This window comes from Coregonus lavaretus, assembly GCF_964263955.1.
Source record: "Coregonus lavaretus genome assembly, chromosome: 2".
Classification (NCBI taxonomy): domain Eukaryota; kingdom Metazoa; phylum Chordata; class Actinopteri; order Salmoniformes; family Salmonidae; genus Coregonus; species Coregonus lavaretus.
Genome location: NC_139989.1, coordinates 3152789 through 3175366, shown reverse-complemented (window position 1 = coordinate 3175366; position 22578 = coordinate 3152789). Strand labels below are relative to the sequence as shown.

At 44.6% G+C, this 22578-nt stretch overlaps 1 protein-coding gene across 4 annotated transcripts in view; it reads left to right on the top strand.

The window, feature by feature from the left end:
- The first annotated feature begins 946 nt into the window (after positions 1-946).
- LOC311145522 (kelch-like protein 15) overlaps positions 947-22578 on the top strand; it is a 43002-nt gene continuing 21370 nt past the window's right edge. Inside the window, exons 1-4 of one of the 4 annotated variants that reach the window (XM_084181786.1) lie at positions 947-1156; positions 1922-2006; positions 20140-20278; positions 20379-20567. In XM_084181786.1, coding sequence (XP_084037912.1) covers positions 1096-1156; positions 1922-2006; positions 20140-20278; positions 20379-20567 — 474 coding nt within the window. In that variant the 5' untranslated portion in view covers positions 947-1095. The other 3 variants (XM_084181784.1, XM_084181783.1, XM_084181785.1) reach the window with 3 other exon arrangements.

The following is a 22578-nucleotide window of genomic DNA, read 5'->3' as shown; positions in this document are numbered from 1 at the left end:
TCAGAGGAAGGCCCTCAAAATTGTAAAAGACTCCAGCCACCCTAGTCATAGACTGTTCTCTCTGCTACCGCACGGCAAGCGGTACCGGAGTGCCAAGTCTAGGTCCAAAAGACTTCTCAACAGCTTCTACCCCCAAGCCATAAGCCAAAAATGACCAATTATAAGACTCCTGAACAGCTAATCATGGCTACCCGGACTATTTGCACTGCCCCCCCATCCCATCCTTTTTACGCTGCTGCTACTCTGTTAATTATTTATGCATAGTCACTTTAACTCTACCCACATGTACATATTACCTCAACTAGCCGGTGCCCCCGCACATTGACTCTGCAACGGTACCCCCCTGTATATATAGCCTCCCTACTGTTATTTTATTTTACTTCTGCTCTTTTTTTTCTCAACACTTTTTTTGTTGTTGTTTTATTTTTACTTTTTTGTTAAAAATAAATGCACTCTTGGTTAAGGGCTGTAAGTAAGCATTTCACTGTGATGTCTGCACCTGTTGTATTCGGCGCATGTGACCAATACAATTTGATTTGATTTGATTAGAACAGTGAGAGAAAGAATAGGCCCTCCTGTAGCTCAGTTGGTAGAGCATGGCACTTGCAACGCCAGGGTTGTGGGTTCGATTCCCACGGGGGGCCAGTATGAAAAATGTATGCACTCACTAACTGTAAGTCGCTCTGGATAAGAGCGTCTGCTAAATGACTTAAATGTAATAGTTGATTACAAGATCAGTATGAGGAAGAGACGCCTAAATTATTCTGCACTGCAGCTCTATAATCGCGCCTCAATTATTCTGTACTGCAGGTTGGCCCAGTATAGTACACCTGCCTGATGATTTTGATTGACAGGCGCACAACGACGCCACTACAGTTCCGTTCGAATGGGCTATACCTCAGGAAATGACGTCAGTGCAGAGAATAATATGGCGTCTGCAATGGCAATGGACTCCATAGACAAACATTATTTTGATATCCAGTTAAAATAACGACAAATTGAAGCCGCGGGGGGATTCTAAATGGACGATAAGGAATCTTCGGCGATGCTTTTTTACTGTCCTTTTTCTTGATCTCGGCTATAAACCCGCAACCCATGTCAGAAGGAGCCAGGCCTGCCTGGTCGAAGAGGGGTTGTGGGGACTCGCAGCGCCGAGGTGAGAGAGACACTTTAGTCTGCTAAACTAGCTGTGCTAGGTAATTCCACGGGATGTCGTGAGCTACCAGTCACTGTTATTAGTGACCGTTATATTTGAAGAGTTTACCTTGCAATACAGTGTGTAGTCTCCTGAGTGGCGCAGTGGTCTAAGGCACTGCATCGCAGTGCTAACTGTGTCACTAGAGATCCTGGTTCGAATCCAGGCTCTGTCGCCGCCGGCCGCGACCGGGAGACTCATGGGCGGCGCACAATTGGCCCAGCGTCGTCCAGGGTAGGGGAGGGAATGGCCGGCAGGGATGTAGCTCAGTTGATAGAGCATGGCGTTTGCAACGCCAGGGTTGTGGGTTCGATTCCCACAACCCTGGCGGGCCAGTATAAAAAATATATATATATGTAAGTCGCTCTGGATAAGAGCGTCTGCTAAATGACTAAAATGTAAATGTATTGACGCTAGCAACATTGACTATACATTTGGCTGTCATGTCATGCCTTGCGCGAAAAAGAATCAAGCTGTGATTCCCCCGACTGCGCGAGCTCACTGGTTACTAGTCTACTAAGTCTACTAAGTATGACTCTGGTTTAGCTAACGTTAGTTTGCTAGCCAACACGATTAGATCAAATATTACATGGTGAGTCTATAGACATGTTTTCAGTCAATTAAATGCACTAGCTAAATTACAAATTATTTAATTCATAGAAATAAATGAATTTCTAGCTAGCTTTTGTAGAATATCTGTTTTTTTCTCCCACTTTCTGTCTTTAGATCAGGGCAAACATAAACAGAGGAAATGTGAGCGTCCCCTCAGCATGCTGTCAGCTAAACTCGAGACTGGCCTCGAGGCCCCACAGTGTTGCCAACTCCCCAGTAAGGAAAGTAGCTATTGGCTGTCCTAAAAGTCGCTAAATGACGTCATCACCTAATTTGCATAATTTGCAATGTGCATGTAATTGTGATGGACGCTGTAGGAGAGAGGAATAACGTCGTGGGAGAGACAAAAAGTGAGTAAAAAACACCCTAAATATGTTTAGAACTACATTTACATTTACATCATTTAGCAGACGCTCTGGATAATTTTACAAATTGGTGCATTCAACTTATGATAGCCAGTGGGACAACCACCTTTTTTTTATTTTTATGGGTGACTCCAGTCAGTGACTCCGCTGTCCTGGCGTCGTGGGGGAGCTTGTTCCACCATTGGGGTGCCAGAGCAGCGAATAGCTTTGACTGGGTTGAGCGGGAACTGTGCTTCCGTAGGGGAGCTAGCAGGCCAGAGGTGGATGAACGTAGTGCCCTCGTTTGGGTGTAGGGTCTGATCAGAGCCTGAAGGTAAGGAGGTGCCGTTCCCCTCACTGCTCCGTAGGCAAGCACCATGGTCTTGTAGTAGATGCGAGCCTCAACTGGAAGCCAGTGTAGTGTGCGGAGGAGCGGGGTGACATGAGAGAACTTGGGAAGGTTATAGAGAGAATAGGAGAGGGCCTAGAACTGAGCCCTGGGGGACACCAGTGGTGAGAGCACGTGGTGCGGAGACAGATTCTCGCCACGCCACCTGGTAGGAGCGACCTGTCAGGTAGGACGCAATCCAAGAGTGAGAAGCGCCAGAGATGCCCAACTCGGAGAGGGTGGAGAGGAGGATCTGATGGTTCACAATATCAAAGGCAGCGGATAGGTCTAGAAGGATAAGAGCAGAGGAGAGAGAGTTAGCTTTAGCAGTGCAGAGAGCCTCTGTGACACAGAGAAGAGCAGTCTCAGTTGAATGACCAGTCTTGAAACCTGACTGGTTTGGATCAAGAAGGTCATTCTGAGAGAGATAGCAGGAGAGTTGGCTAGAGACGGCATGCTCAAGAGTTTTGGAGAGAAAAGAAAGAAGGGATACTGGTCTGTAGTTGTTGACATCGGAGGGATCGAGTGTAGGTTTTTTGAGGAGGGGTGCAACTCTCGCTCTCTTGAAGACGGAAAGGGACATGGCCAGCGGTCATGGATGAGTTGATGAGCGAGGTGAGGTAAGGGAGAAGGTCTCCGGAAATGGTCTGGAGGAGGAAGGGATAGGGTCAAGCGGGCAGGTTGTTGGGTGGCCGGCCGTCACAAGTTGCAAGATTTCATCATCAACTACAAATTAACTTTCTTCTGTCGATTCTTGTTTTTTTTTATGTCACAATTCCAACCCTCCTTTATCCGGGCTTGGGACCGAAAAAAGTGAACCAAAAGAGACACTCTGGCGGAGTTACTTAGTTTTGTATTTTTATTATTATAATGTTTATTTTTGCATACGCGATTCATTTGCAGTCTGGATGCGGAGTGGTGAACATCTCCTGCTCTGACTGCAGCTGGGAGGGACTGCTGCGTGAGGACTGGGCCGCCTGTGAGTGCTTTGGGACGGGGGTGGGGCCCACGACAGCACCCGCTGCTCGTTGAGAAGAGTAAGAACGATACGTGCTTTCACATCAGAGTCTCCAAAAGTCTCCAATAACACCAGAAAAAGTTGCTAGATTTGTCGCTAGTCGCTTTTTTGAAAATGTGTCGCTAGAGGGGTCTGAAAAACTCGCTAAATATAGCGACAAAGTCGCTAAGTTGGCGACACTGGCCCCCAAAAGGTATCATCTCCATGACAACCATAGCATCCATTCCAAGGGAAAAGGACTGCCCCCTCTCATTCAAGCCACAGAAGTTCAAGGCCGACTGCGGTACTGCAGGCTTTGTTAGCAGAAAACAGGGACCCCCATTATAGTGAATGGAAAAATTGCAATCTTCGTGGCAGTCATCCTGTAAATAAATAACGTTTAGAAGAGTCATTTTACATTTCTGTCATTTAGCAGACGCTCTTATCCAGAGTGACGTCAGAGTCTCCAAAAGTCTCCAATAACACCAGAAAAAGTAGCTAGATTTGTCGCTAGTTGCTTTTTTGAAAATGTGCTGCTAGAGGGGTATGAATACTCGCTAAGTGTGAGTGCATACATTTTCATATTTGTTCATACTGGTCCCCCGTGGGAATCGAACAAACAAACCCTGGCGTTGCAAGTGCCATGCTCTACCAACTGAGCCACACGGGACTGTGGTACCAATAATTGTTTCTAATACACCATATGTATGTCTTTGAACAGATTATTTAAAAATCGCACACAAAAAAAGTTACGGATAATTTAGTTGCTAATGGTAAACAAAAACAAAAAAATTATGTCTCCATGAGACGCCATCTTAACTGACTTAATTTGGCATCAATGCGCTATCAAAGACAGGACAGTATGAAGATAGGCAGAAACTGCTTCTCCAGTAAAACTCCCAGATCACACTTACATTTTACATTTAAGTCATTTAGCAGACGCTCTTATCCAGAGCGACTTACAGTTAGTGAGTGCATACATTTTTATTTTTTATACTGGAATCGAACCCACAACCCTGGCGTTGCAAATGCCATGCTCTACCAACTGAGCTACATCTCTGCCGGCCATTCCTTCCCCTACCCTGGACGACGCTGGGCCAATTGTGCGCCGCCCCATGGGTCTCCCGGTCGCGGCCGGCTATGACAGAGCCTGGATTCGAACCAGGATCTCTAGTGGCACAGCGACCTTCTCCCTTAGACCACTGCGCCACTCGGTAGGCGATGTTATGGCGACGTTGGCTAGCTAAGCTCGTTGGCTAGCTAAGCTCATGCACAGAAACACATCATCGGGTCTAACAGTCGTCTCGCTCCGAACTGTGCACGGGCAAGCAGTCAAGTCAAATGCACTCCTTCCATATAAAGTTGTTTTTGATGAAAATGAAAACGTGTCAGTTTGTCACTTTCACAAGGTTTGAGTAATACTTAAGACATTGGCTAAAATCTAGGTTGGTGCCTTTAGATTTCAAGAAAATTAACAACTAAGGAATAATTTTTCACTTCTCTCATTGACTTCTCAAATCCCGGCCTGGTCTGTTTCGCAAGCATTCCCGGAAGTCTCTCAATGTTGCGGCTCTGGGATTAGAAACTCTTTGGCGCTATTGAGTCTTCACATAGGAATGAATGGTCAAATCAAATTTTATTGGTCGCATACACGTGTTTAGCAGATGTTATTGCGGCTGTAGTGAAATGCTTGTGCTTCTAGCTCCGACAGTGCAGTAATATCTAACAAGTAATATCTAACAATTTCACAACATATACCCAATACACACAAATCTAAGTAAGGAATGAATTAAGAATATATACATATATGGACAAGCGATACCGTAGAATAGTATAGAATACAGTATATACATATGAGATGAGTAATGCAAGATATGTAAACATTATTAAAGTGGCTAGTGTTCCATTTCTTAAAGTGGCCAGTGCTTTCTAGTCTATGTCAATAGGCAAGCAGCCTCTAATGTGCTAGTGATGGCTGTTTAACAGTCTGATGGCCTTGAGATAGAAGCTGTTTTTCAGTCTCTTGGTCCCAGCTTTGATGCACCTGTACTGACCTCGCCTTCTATATGATAGCGGGGTGAACAGGCAGTGGCTCGGGTGGTTGATGTCCTTGATGATCTTTTTGGCCTTCCTGTGACATCGGGTGCTGTAGGTCAAATCAAATCAAATCAAATTGTATTGGTCACATGCGCCGAATACAACAGGTGCAGACATTACAGTGAAATGCTTACTTACAGCCCTTAACCAACAGTGCATTTATTTTTAACAAAAAAAATAAAAATAAAACAACAACAAAAAAAGTGTTGAGAAAAAAAAAAAAGAGCAGAAGTAAAATAAAGTAACAGTAGGGAGGCTATATATACAGGGGGGTACCGTTGCAGAGTCAATGTGCGGGGGCACCGGCTAGTTGAGGTAGTTGAGGTAATATGTACATGTGGGTAGAGTTAAAGTGACTATGCATAAATAATTAACAGAGTAGCAGCAGCGTAAAAAGGATGGGGTGGGGGGGCAGTGCAAATAGTCCGGGTAGCCATGATTAGCTGTTCAGGAGTCTTATGGCTTGGGGGTAGAAGCTGTTGAGAAGTCTTTTGGACCTAGACTTGGCACTCCGGTACCGCTTGCCGTGCGGTAGCAGAGAGAACAGTCTATGACTAGGGTGGCTGGAGTCTTTGACAATTTTGAGGGCCTTCCTCTGACACCGCCTGGTATAGAGGTCCTGGATGGCAGGAAGCTTGGCCCCAGTGATGTACTGGGCCGTACGCACTACCCTCTGTAGTGCCTTGCGGTCGGAGGCCAAGCAGTTGCCATACCAGGCGGTGATGCAACCAGTCAGGATGCTCTCGATGGTGCAGCTGTAGAATTTTTTGAGGATCTGAGGACCCATGCCAAATCTTTTCAGTCTCCTGAGGGGGAATAGGCTTTGTCGTGCCCTCTTCACGACTGTCTTGGTGTGTTTGGACCATGATAGTTCGTTGGTGATGTGGACACCAAGGAACTTGAAGCTCTCAACCTGTTCCACTACAGCCCCGTCGATGAGAATGGGGGCGTGCTCAGTCCTCTTTTTTTTCCTGTAGTCCACAATCATCTCCTTTGTTTTGGTCACGTTGAGGGAGAGGTTGTTGTCCTGGCACCACACGGCCAGGTCTCTGACCTCCTCCCTATAGGCTGTCTCATCGTTGTCGGTGATCAGGCCTACCACTGTTGTGTCGCCGGCAAACTTAATGATGGTGTTGGAGTCGTGCCTGGCCATGCAGTCATGGGTGAACAGAGAGTACAGGAGGGGACTGAGCACGCACCCCTGAGGGGCCCCCGTGTTGAGGATCAGTGTGGCAGATGTGTTGTTACCTACCCTTACCACCTGGGGGCGGCCCGTCAGGAAGTCCAGGATCCAGTTGCAGAGGGAGGTGTTTAGTCCCAGGATCCTTAGCTTAGTGATGAGCTTAGATGAGCTATGGTGTTGAATGCAGAGCTGTAGTCAATGAATAGCATTCTCACGTAGGTGTTCCGTTTGTCCAGGTGGGAAAGGGCAGTGTGGAGTGCAATAGAGATTGCATCATCTGTGGATCTGTTGGGGCGGTATGCAAATTGGAGTGGGTCTAGGGTTTCTGGGATAATGCTGTTGATGTGAGCCATGACCAGCCTTTCAAAGCACTTCATGGCTACAGACGTCAGTGCTACGGGTCGGTAGTCATTTAGGCAGGTTATCTTAGAGTCCTTGGGCACGGGGACTATGGTGGTCTGCTTGAAACATGTTGGTATTACAGACTCAGTCAGGGACATGTTGAAAATGTCAGTGAAGACACTTGCCAGTTGGTCAGCACATGCTCGGAGTACACGTCCTGGTAATCCGTCTGGCCCTGCGGCCTTGTGAATGTTGACCTGCTTAAAAGTCTTACTCACATCGGCTACGGAGAGCGTGATCACATAGTCATCCGGAACAGCTGGTGCTCTCATGCATGCTTCAGTGTTGCTTGCCTCGAAGCGAGCATAGAAGTGGTTTAGCTCGTCTGGTAGGCTTGTGTCACTGGGCAGCTCGCAGCTGTGCTTCCCTTTGTAGTCTGTAATAGTTTTCAAGCCCTGCCACATCCGACGAGCGTCAGAGCCAGTGTAGTACGATTCAATCTTAGTCCTGTATTGACTCTTTGCCTGTTTGATGGTTCGTCGGAGGTCATAGCGGGATTTCTTATAAGCGTCCGGGTTAGAGTCCCGTTCCTTGAAAGCGTCAGCTCTACCCTTTAGCTCAGTGCGGATGTTTCCTGTAATCCATGGCTTCTGGTTGGGGTATGTACGTACGGTCACTGTGGGGACGACATCATCGATGCACTTATTGATGAAGCCAGTGACTGATGTGGTGTACTCCTCAATGCTGTCTGAAGAATCCCGGAACATGTTCCAGTCTGTGCTAGCAAAACAGTCCTGTAGCTTAGCATCTGCGTCATCTGACCACTTTTTTATTAACCGAGTCACTGGTGCTTCCTGCTTTAGTTTTTGCTTATAAGCAGGAATCAGGAGGATAGAGTTATGGTCAGATTTGCCAAATGGAGGGCGAGGGAGAGCTTTGTATGCGTCTCTGTGTGTGGAGTAGTCGGGGTGGTAGTAGGGTAGTAGGGGTGGTCTAGAGTTTTTTTTCCTCTGGTTGCATATTTAACATGCTGGTAGAAATTAGGTAGAACGGATTTAAGTTTCCCTGCATTAAAGTCCCCGGCCACTAGGAGCGCTGCATCTGGATGAGCGTTTTCCTGTTGATTTATGGCCTTGTACAACTCATTCAGTGCAATCTTAATGCCAGCATTGGTTTGTGGTGGTAAATAGACAGCTATGAAAAATATAGATGAAAACTCTCTTGGTAAATAGTGTGGTCTACAGCTTATCATAAGATACTCTACCTCAGGCGAGCAAAACCTCGAGACTTCCTTAGTATTTGATTTTGTGCACCAGCTGTTGTTTACAAATATACACAGACCGCCACCCCTTGTCTTACCGGAGTCAGCCGTTCTATCCTGCCGATGTAGCGTATAGCCCGCTAGCTGTATGATATCCATGTCGTCGTTCAGCCACGACTCGGTGAAACATAAGATATTACAGTTTTTAATGTCCCGTTGGTAGGATAACCGTAATCTTAGGTCATCCAATTTATTTTCAAATGATTGAACGTTGGCTAATAGGATTGATGGAAGAGGCAGTTTACTCGCTCGCCGTCGGATCCTTACAAGGCACCCCGATCTACGTCCACGATATCTCCGTCTCTTCCTCACGCGAATGACGGGGATTTGGGCCTTGTCGGGTGTCTGTATGATATCCTTCGCGGCCGCCTCGTTGAAGAAAAAATCTTCGTCCAATACGAGGTGAGTAATCGCTGTCCTGATATCCAGAAGCTCTTTTTGGTTATAAGAGACGATGGCAGAAACATTATGTACAAAATAAATTACAAATAACGCGGAAAAACACACATAATAGTACAATTGGTTAGAGGGCTGTAAAATGGCAGCCATCTTCTCCGGCGCCATTACCGGTCCTGTCCTGGAGGGCGGGTAGTTTGCTCCCAGTAATGCGTGGTGCAGATCGCACCACCCTCTGGAGAGCCTTGCAGTTGCGGGCGGTGTAGTTGCCGTACCAGGCGGTGATACAGCCCGACAGGATGCTCTCAATTGTGCATCTGTAAAAGTTTGTGATGGTTTTAGGTGCCAAGCCACATTTCTTTAGCCTCCTGAGGTTGAAGAGGCTATGTTGCGCCTTCTTCACCACACTGTCTGTGTGGGTGGTCCATTTCAGTTTGTCAGTGATGTGTACGCCAAAGAACTTGAAGCTTTCCACCTTCTCCACTGCGGTCCCGTCGATGTGGATAGGGGGGTGCACCCTCTGCTGTTAACTGAAGTCCACGATCATCTCCTTTGTTTTGATGACATTGAGTGAGAGGTTATTTTCCTGGCACCACACTCCCAAAGCCCTCACCTCCTCCCTGTAGGCTGTCTTGTCATTGTTGGTAATCAAGCCTACTACTGTTGTGTCGTCTGCAAACTTGATGATTGAGTTGGAGGCGTGCTTGGCCACACAGTCATGGGTGAACAGGGAGTACAGGAGTGGGCTGAGCACGCACCCTTGTGGGGCCCCAGTGTTGAGGATCAGCGAAGTGGAGGTGTTGTTTCCTACCTTCACCACCTGGGGACGGCCCGTCAGGAAGTCCAGGACCCAGTTGCACAGGGCGGGGTTCAGACCTAGGGCCTCAAGCTTAATGATGAGCTTGGACGGTACTATGGTGTTGAATGCTGAGCTATAGTCAATGAACATCATTCTTACATAGGTATTCCTCTTGTCCAGATGGGATAGGGCAGTATGCAGTGTGATGGCGATTGCATCATCTGTGGCTCTAGTGGGTCTAGGGTGACAGGTAAGGTAGAGGTGATATGATCCTTGACTAGTCTCTCAAAGCACTTCATGATGACAGAGGTGAGTGCTACAGGACGATAGCCATTTAGTTCAGTTACGTTTGCTTTCTTGGGTACAGGAACAATGGCCATCTTGAAGCATGTGGGGACAGCAGACTGGGATAGGGAGAGATTGAATATGTCCTTAAACACACCAGCCAGCTGGTCTGCGCATGCTCTGAGGACGCGGCTAGGGATGCCGTCTGGGCCGGCAGCCTTGCGAGGGTTAACCCGTTAAAATGTTTTACTCACGTGGTGTCACGTGATCGATGGCTTTAGGTGGTGGGCCGAAGCCGAAAAACGTGAAGTTGATCGATCCCCTTCGAGGGAGTATCTGATTATTTGTGTATGACAGTAAAACATTCTTATGATGACTATAGCATTTGTTGGCACCTTAAATTATTGAAAATGTTCTCATAAAAAGTATATTTCAACACTGTCTGCTCAGGCAAATTTGCCGAACTGCTAAACTTGGAACCAATCAGGACTCCCGTACATACCCCTCGTGATGAAGGCAGCCAATGGCCTGCTTCTATCTAGGATGTAACCGCAGCCAATGGCCTGCTTCTATCTAGGATGTAAACGCAGCCAATGGCCTGCTTCTATCTAGGATGTAAACGCAGCCAATGGCCTGCTTCTATCTAGGATGTAAACGCAGCCTCAAATAAATAAAAACTCGAGCTGCTTTCTGTGTGCGTGTGCTGTGTGCTGAGCTCCCAAAGACTGAAATAAGATACATATGCAGCATGCAATACGAATAGTCTTGATCGTATGACGAGGTAACTCTGTTGACCATTTAGCCAATGTATTGAAAGTTAGCCAATGTTACAGACTAGCCTAGCCAGCTACTGTAAATGTTAATTTGCCTGCTCAGGAGGCTAGTGTTTCATTAGCTATCTCTGTCAGTGAATTACATTTTTTAAATCATATTTTGGCATGATTGATTATGTCTCATTTCAAGTAACTAGGTTCAGTCTTAAAGAAACATTCAGTCATATACTTTGCATAAAACCCCAAATAAAAGCATGTAGATAGAAATAAGTGTGTTTTCATGTATGCTAGAATGAAGGTTTAAAAACTACAGCTGCATATTATCCAATACAATATTAGCTATGCATATTAGCCAACACAGCATATCCTATACATAAACGTACGTTGCAATACAGTCTTCTCTCAAAACAGCTAGCCAAAATATATATCATGTTCACTGCAATAAGATGGCCAGAGTTTGATTTCTAAAACCAGATGAGTTCTCAAATTTCAGCATCTGCCCAATTATTTATTTTATTTTATCTTACCTTTATTTAACTAGGTAAGTCAGTTAAGAACAAATTCTTATTTACAATGACGGCCTACACCGGCCAAACCCGGACGGCGCTGGGCCAATTGTGCGCCGCCCAATGGGACTCCCAATCACGGCCGGTTGTGATACAGCCTGGAATCGAACCAGGGGGTCTGTAGTGACGCCTCAAGCACTGAGAAGCAGTGCCTTAGACTGCTGCACCACTCGGGAGCCAATACCATGGTGGGCATGCATAATGTTGGATGCATTGGAATATAAGGTATTTTTACATTTTTAGTCATTTAGCAGACGCTCTTATCCAGAGTGACTTACAGTTAGTGAGTGCATACATTTTTCATACTGGCCCCCCGTGGGAATCAAACCCACAACCCTGGCATTGCAAGCGCCATGCTCTACCAACTGAGCTACAGGAGGCCATTATGGAGGAGAATGGTAAATAGTCTGCAGGATTATAGAAAAAGCAGTTGGGAAAATTCATGTTTGAGTTTGAAATACTAAATGTTCAGTGCATGTGAATATGGTTTAAATTATTAGCTTAACTTTCCTACTAACCTTCTAAAAGTTGATGGCAAATTCTTGTCAATCCATTATTCTACTAGTAACTATGACTGACTGAGGCATGTTTTCCATAATGTACGTTTCATGCATATACATATGAACAAAGAACACCATCACATTTAGTGTTTCAGCATTTATTGAGTACGGAGACAAATGGCAAAGGTGTCTCAGGCAGTATTTGAAGTATCTAAATATGTCAATGTATATAGAGAGAGCAGTGCCGTGGGGGGCACAATCTTATAATGTTGCAGTCCAGAAATGAGAGCTTCACCATCTATACCAAAAGCCTGAGCCTCTAATGGAGACTGTAGAACTGTCATCAACGCATGCTTCAGTATTCCCCCCTCTCTCTAGGAGCCTTCGTGTGCCCAGGCCCCATAGGTGTATTGAAAGGATCCCAACCTGGTCACCAATGTAGCCAACCGATGTAGAGAGAGAAGTGCCTTAGCGGAATGCAATCTTAAGATCGTGTGGTCCAGAGAACTCTACCATCTACGGCAAAAGCCTGGGCTCCTGACGGGTAGAATAGAATTCTCATCACTGCATATTACAGTAATAAAACGTACTCTGTTTTTCACCTTGTTTAACTGATTCTATATTGAATTTAGTCTTCAAGATGCTCTAACAAGCATGTGTATCTGTAGTTAGTGTTCTTCAACTCTAAAATGCACTAGATTGTGTAAGACAAAATCCACAAAGAGAAGACAACAGGCAAATGCATATATGGTCTCAATGTCTAATAGTGACTGCATGGCTAGTTCAATCTGCAGTAGGATGGTTCTCCTCACAGGTGAGTGAATCAGCTGAGCCCATGCTTGATGAATAGCACTTGGTTGATCTCTGGGAACAGGACACAGGAGAGGAGAGCTGAATAGTTCATGGGAGTCAACAGTAAGGGAAGAATGAATCAAAGAAATCATCACAGCAAAGAAAAGTAGTTTATGAGCTAGAAATGAACATCCTGACAGACAAAGAGAATACTAGGATAAGGATAGAGGTAGGGTGCTCTGCATCCTACTCCAACTTAGCTACAGATTGTACACCAGATAATGTGATATAACCAAATATTTGTGGTATCCTTTACTGGATGGTACAGGTTTGCCAATACAAAACGCAGCCATAGATTCTTCAACTAACCTGGTATTGGTGATACTCTCTTTCCCTTCGTTCCCGATTCTGGAAAACAGTTATCTTATAAATGTCCGTGGCCAGTTGCAGGTGGTTCTACAAACACCAGAGAGAACTCTAAGATAGGACATGTATAAGAGAACTGTTTTCCAGAATGGAGAATGAAGAGAGTATCACCAATACAAGGTTAGTTGAATAATCTATGGCAGCCTTTTGTATAGGCAAATTTAGTGCTGAGCAATTAGGTTAGTGCTTTTTGAGGTTGGTTCGATTTGATTATTTTTTTAAAATGTTTTTCGATTTCAAATTTTTTTTGTAACATTAAATACAATATGCATTATGTGGGTTGAATGCTGTAACAACACAGAATAAAATAATTAAAAGTCACATGATGGTAGTGACTGACAATGACTGCTTATCACTTATTAACCATCATTTATTCACATTGCTTTAATAAAATATTTCACTTGTGTATATTGTTTTATTTGATTACATTATTATTTCATTCCAAGTCATCATCTCATCTTTATAGAGCTGCTGCCTATGCTTTCTGACAAAATCACTATTTTAGTAGTTCTTCAAGGTAAATAAGGCATACTTTGACTGCTGAATACCAACTATGAATCACTTAGAAGAATGCGCGAGAAAATACATGATCTGTCTCTTCTCTTAGTAGGTGTAAAAGAAACACACAGACCGGACAAGTAGGCTTGCAATGGATTATGGTCATTGTATTTAATTACCACGTTTTCTGCGATAAACTATGTAGAATATTGGCCTGTTGGAAACTACAACTTCCTACTACATCTCACAGTTCGGGCTTGATCTGGTTTATCTCTCTAGAGAAACTGCGCAATATGCGCATTGAGCTCACAAAAAAATATATATATATAATATGGAATTAAAATAATTGAACCAATTTGTTGTTTAAAAACAGTCTTTGGTTATCACATTATCTGGTGTAAAATCTGTAGCTAACTCCCAACTAGGCCTATTGACAGGGATAATGTGGCATGTCTTATTTGTCAGTATGAATGAAATTAGTTAGTCCTGCCTTCATGACTGTGACCTTTACAATATTTAGATAGATTTATGATAGCTAAAGCTCCCTGTCCCTGAGTGACATACTAGTGATAAAGCTATCTGCTCCTGCTAGCTAGCAACAGGTCTACTTGTTGTAGCTAGCTAGCTACATTGCTAAGGTTGCTGCATTCTAAGTAAAGTTGGGAGTTGTTTTACAGCTTTCATTGATGGTATCATGTTTCTATAACTAAATAGATTACAAATATTTAAAAAATACCCATAGCTGTTTGTCGGACGGAGATCTCTCTCGAGCTGTCACCAGCTGTGTTTAGTACCTTAGATACGGAGAACATGATTGGCCGACGTAATCAGCAGAGATGGTACCTGGATAGTACACAAGATTAGATTGGTTTGTTGTTTAGTACTTGGCAGCGTTTGCCTGTCCAGCTAGCGAACATAATAGTACGTTTTTAGAAAAAATGTGGTAGAATTGACATAGGCAACAAACGGAAATGTGTTCAGAATAAATAAATATACACACTATGTAAAAAACAGCTCCCTCGCCAGGGACCGATCATCTCGAAAACTAAAGCAGATATGATGCTTCGGCCCACCACCTACTTTGTCCATTCATATATACAGTCATTGATCCATCCCTACTCCTACCTGTACATACATAAATACCTATATCCATCCCTCCTTTCTTCCTTAAAGGGATACTTGGGGATTTAGGAAATCAAGCCTTTTTTTCTACTTACCCAGAGTCAGACGAACTCATGGAAACCATTTTAATGTCTCTGTGTGCAGTTTGAAGGTAGCATATCATCATTAACTTAGCACAATGGCTGGAAGTCACTACGAACTACTAGCCAGCTCCTCTCAAAAGCAGGGAAATAGACGTAACATTTATAGTCTTAGAAAGCTATACACAGTAATCGATATTTTATAAATTCAAACATTTTACTGGTAATCGTAAGAAATTAGGTTATATCCACTTCCTCATTCTGTCCCGTTGTCGTGTAGAGATGTATAGGGATCGCAACGTTGTCTGTCTCAATGGCGCTGCCCGTGCGCTCACAGATGCCATAATGGGACAGATACAACGTTGCGATCTCTATACATCTCTATGCGAAAACGGGACAGAATGAGGAAGTGGATATCATTATCAGTAAAATTAACTTTATTTTTTATATTGATTTACTATGTATAGCTTTGTAAGACTATAAATGACCAAAACTCCCAGCAGTTCGTCTGACTCTGGGTAAGTAGGATTTAAAAAAATATCGAGGTATCCCTTTAATATGATCTGACGAGGAAGAAATTGTGAATTGTTTTAATATAGTAATGGGGATCTGAGTCATCCTGTCCTTGGAGTCTCAGTACCCGTTCTCCTCATTCAGGGAAAAGTTCTGTTCTCATCTTGCCAAACTTTCTCAGTAGCTTTAGGTCTAGGCTACGGCTTGGTTTGAATAATCTTCTGTATTGATTTTCAACACAGTTTTGATGAACAATTTAATTTTGGGTTTGTCGTCCAGGTGATTCAGAGAAGGGCGTTGTTAGTTTCTCCCCGGACACAAGGGCCACTGTCCTCTGATTGGCTCGGAATAGCCCCTCTGACATGCCCGTGGCCAATCAGAGGTGAGTGTGCATTGTGTGTGGGGGTATGAGTGTTTGTGCATGCATTTGTATCTGATTGTTTGTGGGTGGGTTTGCTGCTAGTGTTTGAGCGCATACACGTGTCTGCTGGCGTGTGTGTGTGTGTGTGTGTGTGTGTACGCACGCAGCACGCATTTCAGTGTGGGTGTGTATTTCTGTGCCTGTGTGTATGAGAGCTGAACTGCTGAGGTGTGAATGTTGAATGTTCTTGGCGTCATTCCAGAGCCTTTCACTGCGACAGTCTTGCACATGTTAGAGAGAAAAACAGCATTGTGTTTGGTCTGTAGTATGATGGATCCCTTTTCAGTGACATGGTGACATATAGTTTTTCTACTCTTTCATCGGTCTGTGGTTGAACAGTAAAGCATTAGTACTGTCATACTACCAGTGTGTTATTAATCCCTCCCCTTACTGCAGGTATGTGTTGTCGAGGGGGAGGTGTGTGTTATTAATCCCTCTCCTTACTGCAGGTATGTGTTGTCGAGGGGGAGGTGTGTGTTATTAATCCCTCCCCTTACTGCAGGTATGTGTTGTCGAGGGGGAGGTGTGTGTTATTAATCCCTCCCCTTACTGCAGGTATGTGTTGTCGAGGGGGAGGTGTGTGTTATTAATCCCTCCCCTTACTGCAGGTATGTGTTGTCGAGGGGGAGGTGTGTGTTATTAATCCCTCCCTTTACTGCAGGTATGTGTTGTCGAGGGGGAGGTGTGTGTTATTAATCCCTCTCCTTACTGCAGGTATGTGTTGTCGAGGGGGAGGTGTGTGTTATTAATCCCTCCCCTTACTGCAGGTATGTGTTGTCGAGGGGGAGGTGTGTGTTATTAATCCCTCTCCTTACTGCAGGTATGTGTTGTCAAGGGGGAGGTGTGTGTTATTAATCCCTCCCCTTACTGCAGGTATGTGTTGTCGAGGGGGAGGTGTGTGTTATTAATCCCTCCCCTTACTGCAGGTATGTGTTGTCAAGGGGGAGGTGTGTGTTATTAATCCCTCCCCTTACTGCAGGTATGTGTTGTCGAGGGGGAGGTGTGTGTTATTAATCCCTCTCCTTACTGCAGGTATGTGTTGTCGAGGGGGAGGTGTGTGTTATTAATCCCTCCCTTTACTGCAGGTATGTGTTGTCGAGGGGGAGGTGTGTGTTATTAATCCCTCCCCTTACTGCAGGTATGTGTTGTCGAGGGGGAGGTGTGTGTTATTAATCCCTCTCCTTACTGCAGGTACAGTGGGGGGAAAAATAATTTAGTCAGCCACCAATTGTGCAAGTTCTCCCACTTAAAAAGATGAGAGAGGCCTGTAATTTTCATCATAGGTACATGTCATCTATGACAGACAAATAGAGAAAAAATATTAATAATTTTATTTGCAAATTATGGTGGAAAATAAGTATTTGGTCAACTACAAACAAGCAAGATTTCTGGCTCTCACAGACCTGTAACTTCTTCTTTAAGAGGCTCCTATGTCCTCCACTCGTTACCTGTATTAATGGCACCTGTTTGAACTTGTTATCAGTATAAAAGACACCTGTCCACAACCTCAAACAGTCACACTCCAAACTCCACTATGGCCAAGACCAAAGAGCTGTCAAAGGACACCAGAAACAAAATTGTAGACCTGCACCAGGCTGGGAAGACTGAATCTGCAATAGGTAAGCAGTTTGGTTTGAAGAAATCAACTGTGAGAGCAATTATTAGGAAATGGAAGACATACAAGACCACTGATAATCTCCCTCGATCTGGGGCTCCACGCAAGATCTCACCCCATGGGGTCAAAATGATCACAAGAACGGTGAGCAAAAATCCCAGAACCACACGGGGGGACCTAGTGAATGACCTGCAGAGAGCTGGGACCAAAGTAACAAAGCCTACCATCAGTAACACACTACGCCGCCAGGGACTCAAATCCTGCAGTGCCAGACGTGTCCCCCTGCTTAAGCCAGTACATGTCCAGGCCCATCTGAAGTTTGCTAGAGTGCATTTGGATGATCCAGAAGAGGATTGGGAGAATGTCATATGGTCAGATGAAACCAAAATATAACTTTTTGGTAAAAACTCAACTCGTCGTGTTTGGAGGACAAAGAATGTTGAGTTGCATCCAAAGAACACCATACCTACTGTGAAGCATGGGGGTGGAAACATCATGCTTTGGGGCTGTTTTTCTGCAAAGGGACCAGGACGACTGATCCGTGTAAAGGAAAGAATGAATGGGGCCATGTATCGTGAGATTTTGAGTGAAAACCTCCTTCCATCAGCAAGGGCATTGAAGATGAAACGTGGCTGGGTCTTTCAGCATGACAATGATCCCAAACACACCGCCCGGGCAACGAAGGAGTGGCTTCGTAAGAAGCATTTCAAGGTCCTGGAGTGGCCTAGCCAGTCTCCAGATCTCAACCCCATAGAAAATATTTGGAGGGAGTTGAAAGTCCGTGTTGCCCTGCGACAGCCCCAAAACATCACTGCTCTAGAGGAGATCTGCATGGAGGAATGGGCCAAAATACCAGCAACAGTGTGTGAAAACCTTGTGAAGACTTACAGAAAACGTTTGACCTGTGTCATTGCCAACAAAGGGTATATAACAAAGTATTGAGAAACTTTTGTTATTGACCAAATACTTATTTTCCACCATAATCTGCAAATAAATTCATTAAAAATCCTACAATGTGATTTTCTTGATTTTTTTTCCCTCATTTTGTCTGTCATAGTTGATGTGTACCTATGATGAAAATTACAGGCCTCTCTCATCTTTTTAAGTGGGAGAACTTGCACAATTGGTGGCTGACTAAATACTTTTTTCCCCCACTGTATGTGTTGTCGAGGGGGAGGTGTGTGTTATTAATCCCTCCCCTTACTGCAGGTACAGTGGGGAGAACAAGTATTTGATACACTGCTGATTTTGCAGGTTTTCCTACTTACAAAGCACTTAGAGGTCTGTAATTTTTATCATAGGTACACTTCAACTGCGAGAGATGGAATCTAAAACAAAAATCCACAAAATCACATTGTATGATTTTTAAGTAATTCATTTGCATTTTATTGCATGACATAAGTATTTGATCACCTACCAACCAGTAAGAATTCTGGCTCTCACAGACCTGTTAGTTTTTCTTTAAGAAGCCCTCCTGTTCTCCACTCATTACCTGTATTAACTGCACCTGTTTGAACTCGTTACCTGTATAAAAGACACCTGTCCACACACTCAATCAAACAGACTCCAACCTCTCCACAATGGCCAAGACCAGAGAGCTGTGTAAGGACATCAGGGATAAAATGGTAGACCTGCACAAGGCTGGGATGGGCTACAGGACAATAGGCAAGCAGCTTGGTGAGAAGGCAACAACTGTTGGCGCAATTATTAGAAAATGGAAGAAGTTCAAGATGATGGTCAATCACCCTCGGTCTGGGGCTCCATGCAAGATCTCACCTCGTGGGGCATCAATGATCATGAGGAAGGTGAGGGATCAGCCCAGAACTACACGGCAGGACCTGGTCAATGACCTGAAGAGAGCTGGGACCACAGTCTCAAAGAAAACCATTAGTAACACACTACGCCGTCATGGATTAAAATCCTGCAGCGCACGCAAGGTCCCCCTGCTCAAGCCAGCGCATGTCCAGGCCCGTCTGAAGTTTGCCAATGACCATCTGGATGATCTAAAGGAGAAATGGGAGAAGGTCATGTGGTCTGATGAGACAAAAATAGAGCTTTTTGGTCTAAACTCCACTCGCCGTGTTTGGAGGAAGAAGAAGGATGAGTACAACCCCAAGAACACCATCCCAACCGTGAAGCATGGAGGTGGAAACATCATTCTTTGGGGATGCTTTTCTGCAAAGGGGACAGGACGACTGCACCGTATTGAGGGGAGGTTGGATGGGGCCATGTATCGCGAGATCTTGGCCAACAACCTCCTTCCCTCAGTAAGAGCATTGAAGATGGGTCGTGGCTGGGTCTTCCAGCATGACAACGACCCGAAACACACAGCCAGGGCAACTAAGGAGTGGCTCCGTAAGAAGCATCTCAAGGTCCTGGAGTGGCATAGCCAGTCTCCAGACCTGAACCCAATAGAAAATCTTTGGAGGGAGCTGAAAGTCCGTATTGCCCAGCGACAGCCCCGAAACCTGAAGGATCTGGAGAAGGTCTGTATGGAGGAGTGGGCCAAAATCCCTGCTGCAGTGTGTGCAAACCTGGTCAAGACCTACAGGAAACGTATGATCTCTGTAATTGCAAACAAAGGTTTCTATACCAAATATTAAGTTCTGCTTTTCTGATGTATCAAATACTTATGTCATGCAATAAAATGCAAATTAATTACTTAAAAATCATACAATGTGATTTTCTGGATTTTTGTTTTAGATTCCGTCTCTCACAGTTGAAGTGGTACCTATGATAAAAATTACAGACCTCTACATGCTTTGTAAGTAGGAAAACCTGCAAAATCGACAGTGTATCAAATACTTGTTCTCCCCACTGTATGTGTTGTAGAGGGAGAGGTGTCTGTTATTCATCTCCTCTCTCCTCCTCCAGGTGTGTGATGTCAGGGGGCGAGGTGGAGGTGTACCTGTCCCAGGTGCATGATGGGAGCGTGTCCTCAGGGTTCCGGGCGCTGTACGAGGAGAGGCTCCTATTGGACGTCACGCTGCTGATAGAGGAACACCACTTCCATGTTAGCAACACACACACGCGCACACAAACACACAAACACACACACACACACACACACACTCTTTCACTAACATGTAATATAATGTTATCCCCTCCGCCAGGCCCACAAGGCCCTGCTGGCGACCCAGAGTGACTACTTCCGGGTCATGTTCACAGCAGACATGCGAGAGAGAGACCAGGACAAGATACACATGAAGGGGTTAACAGCTGCCGGCTTCGGCCACGTCCTGAGGTTCATGTACTACGGTTCACTGGAGCTCAGCATGGTCACAGTGCAGGAGATACTACAGGTAACACACACAGACCTTTAACCCTCTAAGCCAGGGGTATTCAACCTGGGGTCTGCTGCCCTCTAGGTGTCCGTGGAGGTACTGTAGGGGTCCACGAAAATATATGATTTTCTTCCTCCACTGTTTTTATAAATGTTGCTAGCAACAAAAGAATACATTAATTTTGGATTATGTACCTACAGTAGAAAATATGAAAATATATTCTAATGACGTCAACTTTATTTCTCAACTCCTAATATTGAGCAAATTATTCATTGGAGCTAATTACACTCACTGGAGTATCTGACATAGGCTTTGAAAAAGCAACTGCTAGTACCAGTCGCAGCAACTGCCTGTTATGCTTTCTTGACTTGGACCTACTTTTTTTCCAACGCATTGCTAACCTTTGTTTAACCAGCTAAACAGCTGCTATTAGCGAAAATGTGTTTGGAGTTACCTTTCTAGCTAATAGGCTATGTAGAGGTTACATTAAGGATACATATTATTTTATGGGACAATATACAAACGTTTTTGAAGATGTTTTTGTTGTTGAGTAAATGGATTTATTGGTTCTCTTTTTTTTTTTAAGAGAGATGAAAATGTAATGATTTGAAGGTGATTTGAAAATCTAAATGTACCGATTTTAAGGTTGTCATTCGATTTGGGGTCGCCAGAATTTCTTGCAAAAAAAATGGGGTCCCCAGAAATTCTGCCAGAGTTTTTTTTTGTCCCTGCTGAAAAAGTTACATGCGCCGAATACAACCGGTGTAGACAGTGAAATGCTTACTTACGAGCCCTTTCCCAACAATACAGAGTTAAAAAGTAAGAAAAAAGAAATAGTAACACAATAAAATCACAATAATGAGGCTATATACAAGGAGTACCGGTACCGAGTCAATGTGCAGGGATACGAGGTAGTTGAGGTAACACAGTATGTACATGCAGGTAGGTGTAAAAGTGACTAGGCAATCAGGATATATAATAAAAAGAGTAGCAGCAGTGTATGTGAAAGTGTGTCTGTGTGTGGGGCGTCAATATGCATTTGTGTGTTGGAGTGTCAGTGTAGTGAGTGAGGGCCCATGCCAAATATTTTCAGCCTCCTGAGGGGGAAGAGGCGTTGGTGTGCCTTCTTCACGAATGTGTTGGTGTGTTTGGACCGTGATAGGTCCTTAGTGTTGTGGACACCGAGGAACTTGAATCTCTCGACCCGCTCCACTACAGGCCCATCGATGTGAAAGGGGGCATGCTCAGCCCTCCTTTTCCTGTAGTCCACAGTTTGTATTGCTGACGTTGAGGGAGAGGTTGTTGTCCTGGCACCACACTGCCAGGTCTCTGACCTCTTCCCTATAGGCTCTCATCGTCGTCGGTGATCAGGCCTACCACTGTCATGTCGTCGACAAACTTGATGATAGTGTTGGAGTCGTGCGCGGCCACGCAGTCGTGGGTGAACAGGGAGTACAGGAGGGGACTAAGTACGCGCACCCCTGAGGGGCCCTTGTGTTGAGGGTCAGCGTGGCGGATGTGCCTACCCTCACCACCTGGGGACAGCCCGTCAGGAAGTCCAGGATCCAGTTGGAGAGGGAGATGTTCAGTCCATGGGTCCTTAGCGTAGTGAAGAGCATGGAGGGCACTATGGTGTTGAACGCTGAGCTGAACGTGGCTAGTAGCAAACGTTAGCCAGCTGGAACTAGCTAGGTAGCACCGGAATTTACACCTCTTGCACCAACCAAAAATAAGACTAGTCATAGCTAGGGCTGTGGCGGTCACGAAATTTCCTGTGATTGTCAAGCAAATAACTGTCGGTCTCACAGTAATTGACAGTTAATTAACATAAACATATTTAGCGTCTCCTGGCTTCCACACATAGCCTACAAACCACTGATGCAGACATTTGGAACATCTACATTTTAAAAAGTCTAATAAATCCATGTAATATAGCCTACACCTTCACAATAAATCCATTATTTATTTTTGACAGGTCTAAAGAAGCATTGTATGAATAAAATGTAGTCTATTTCAGAAGAAGATAATA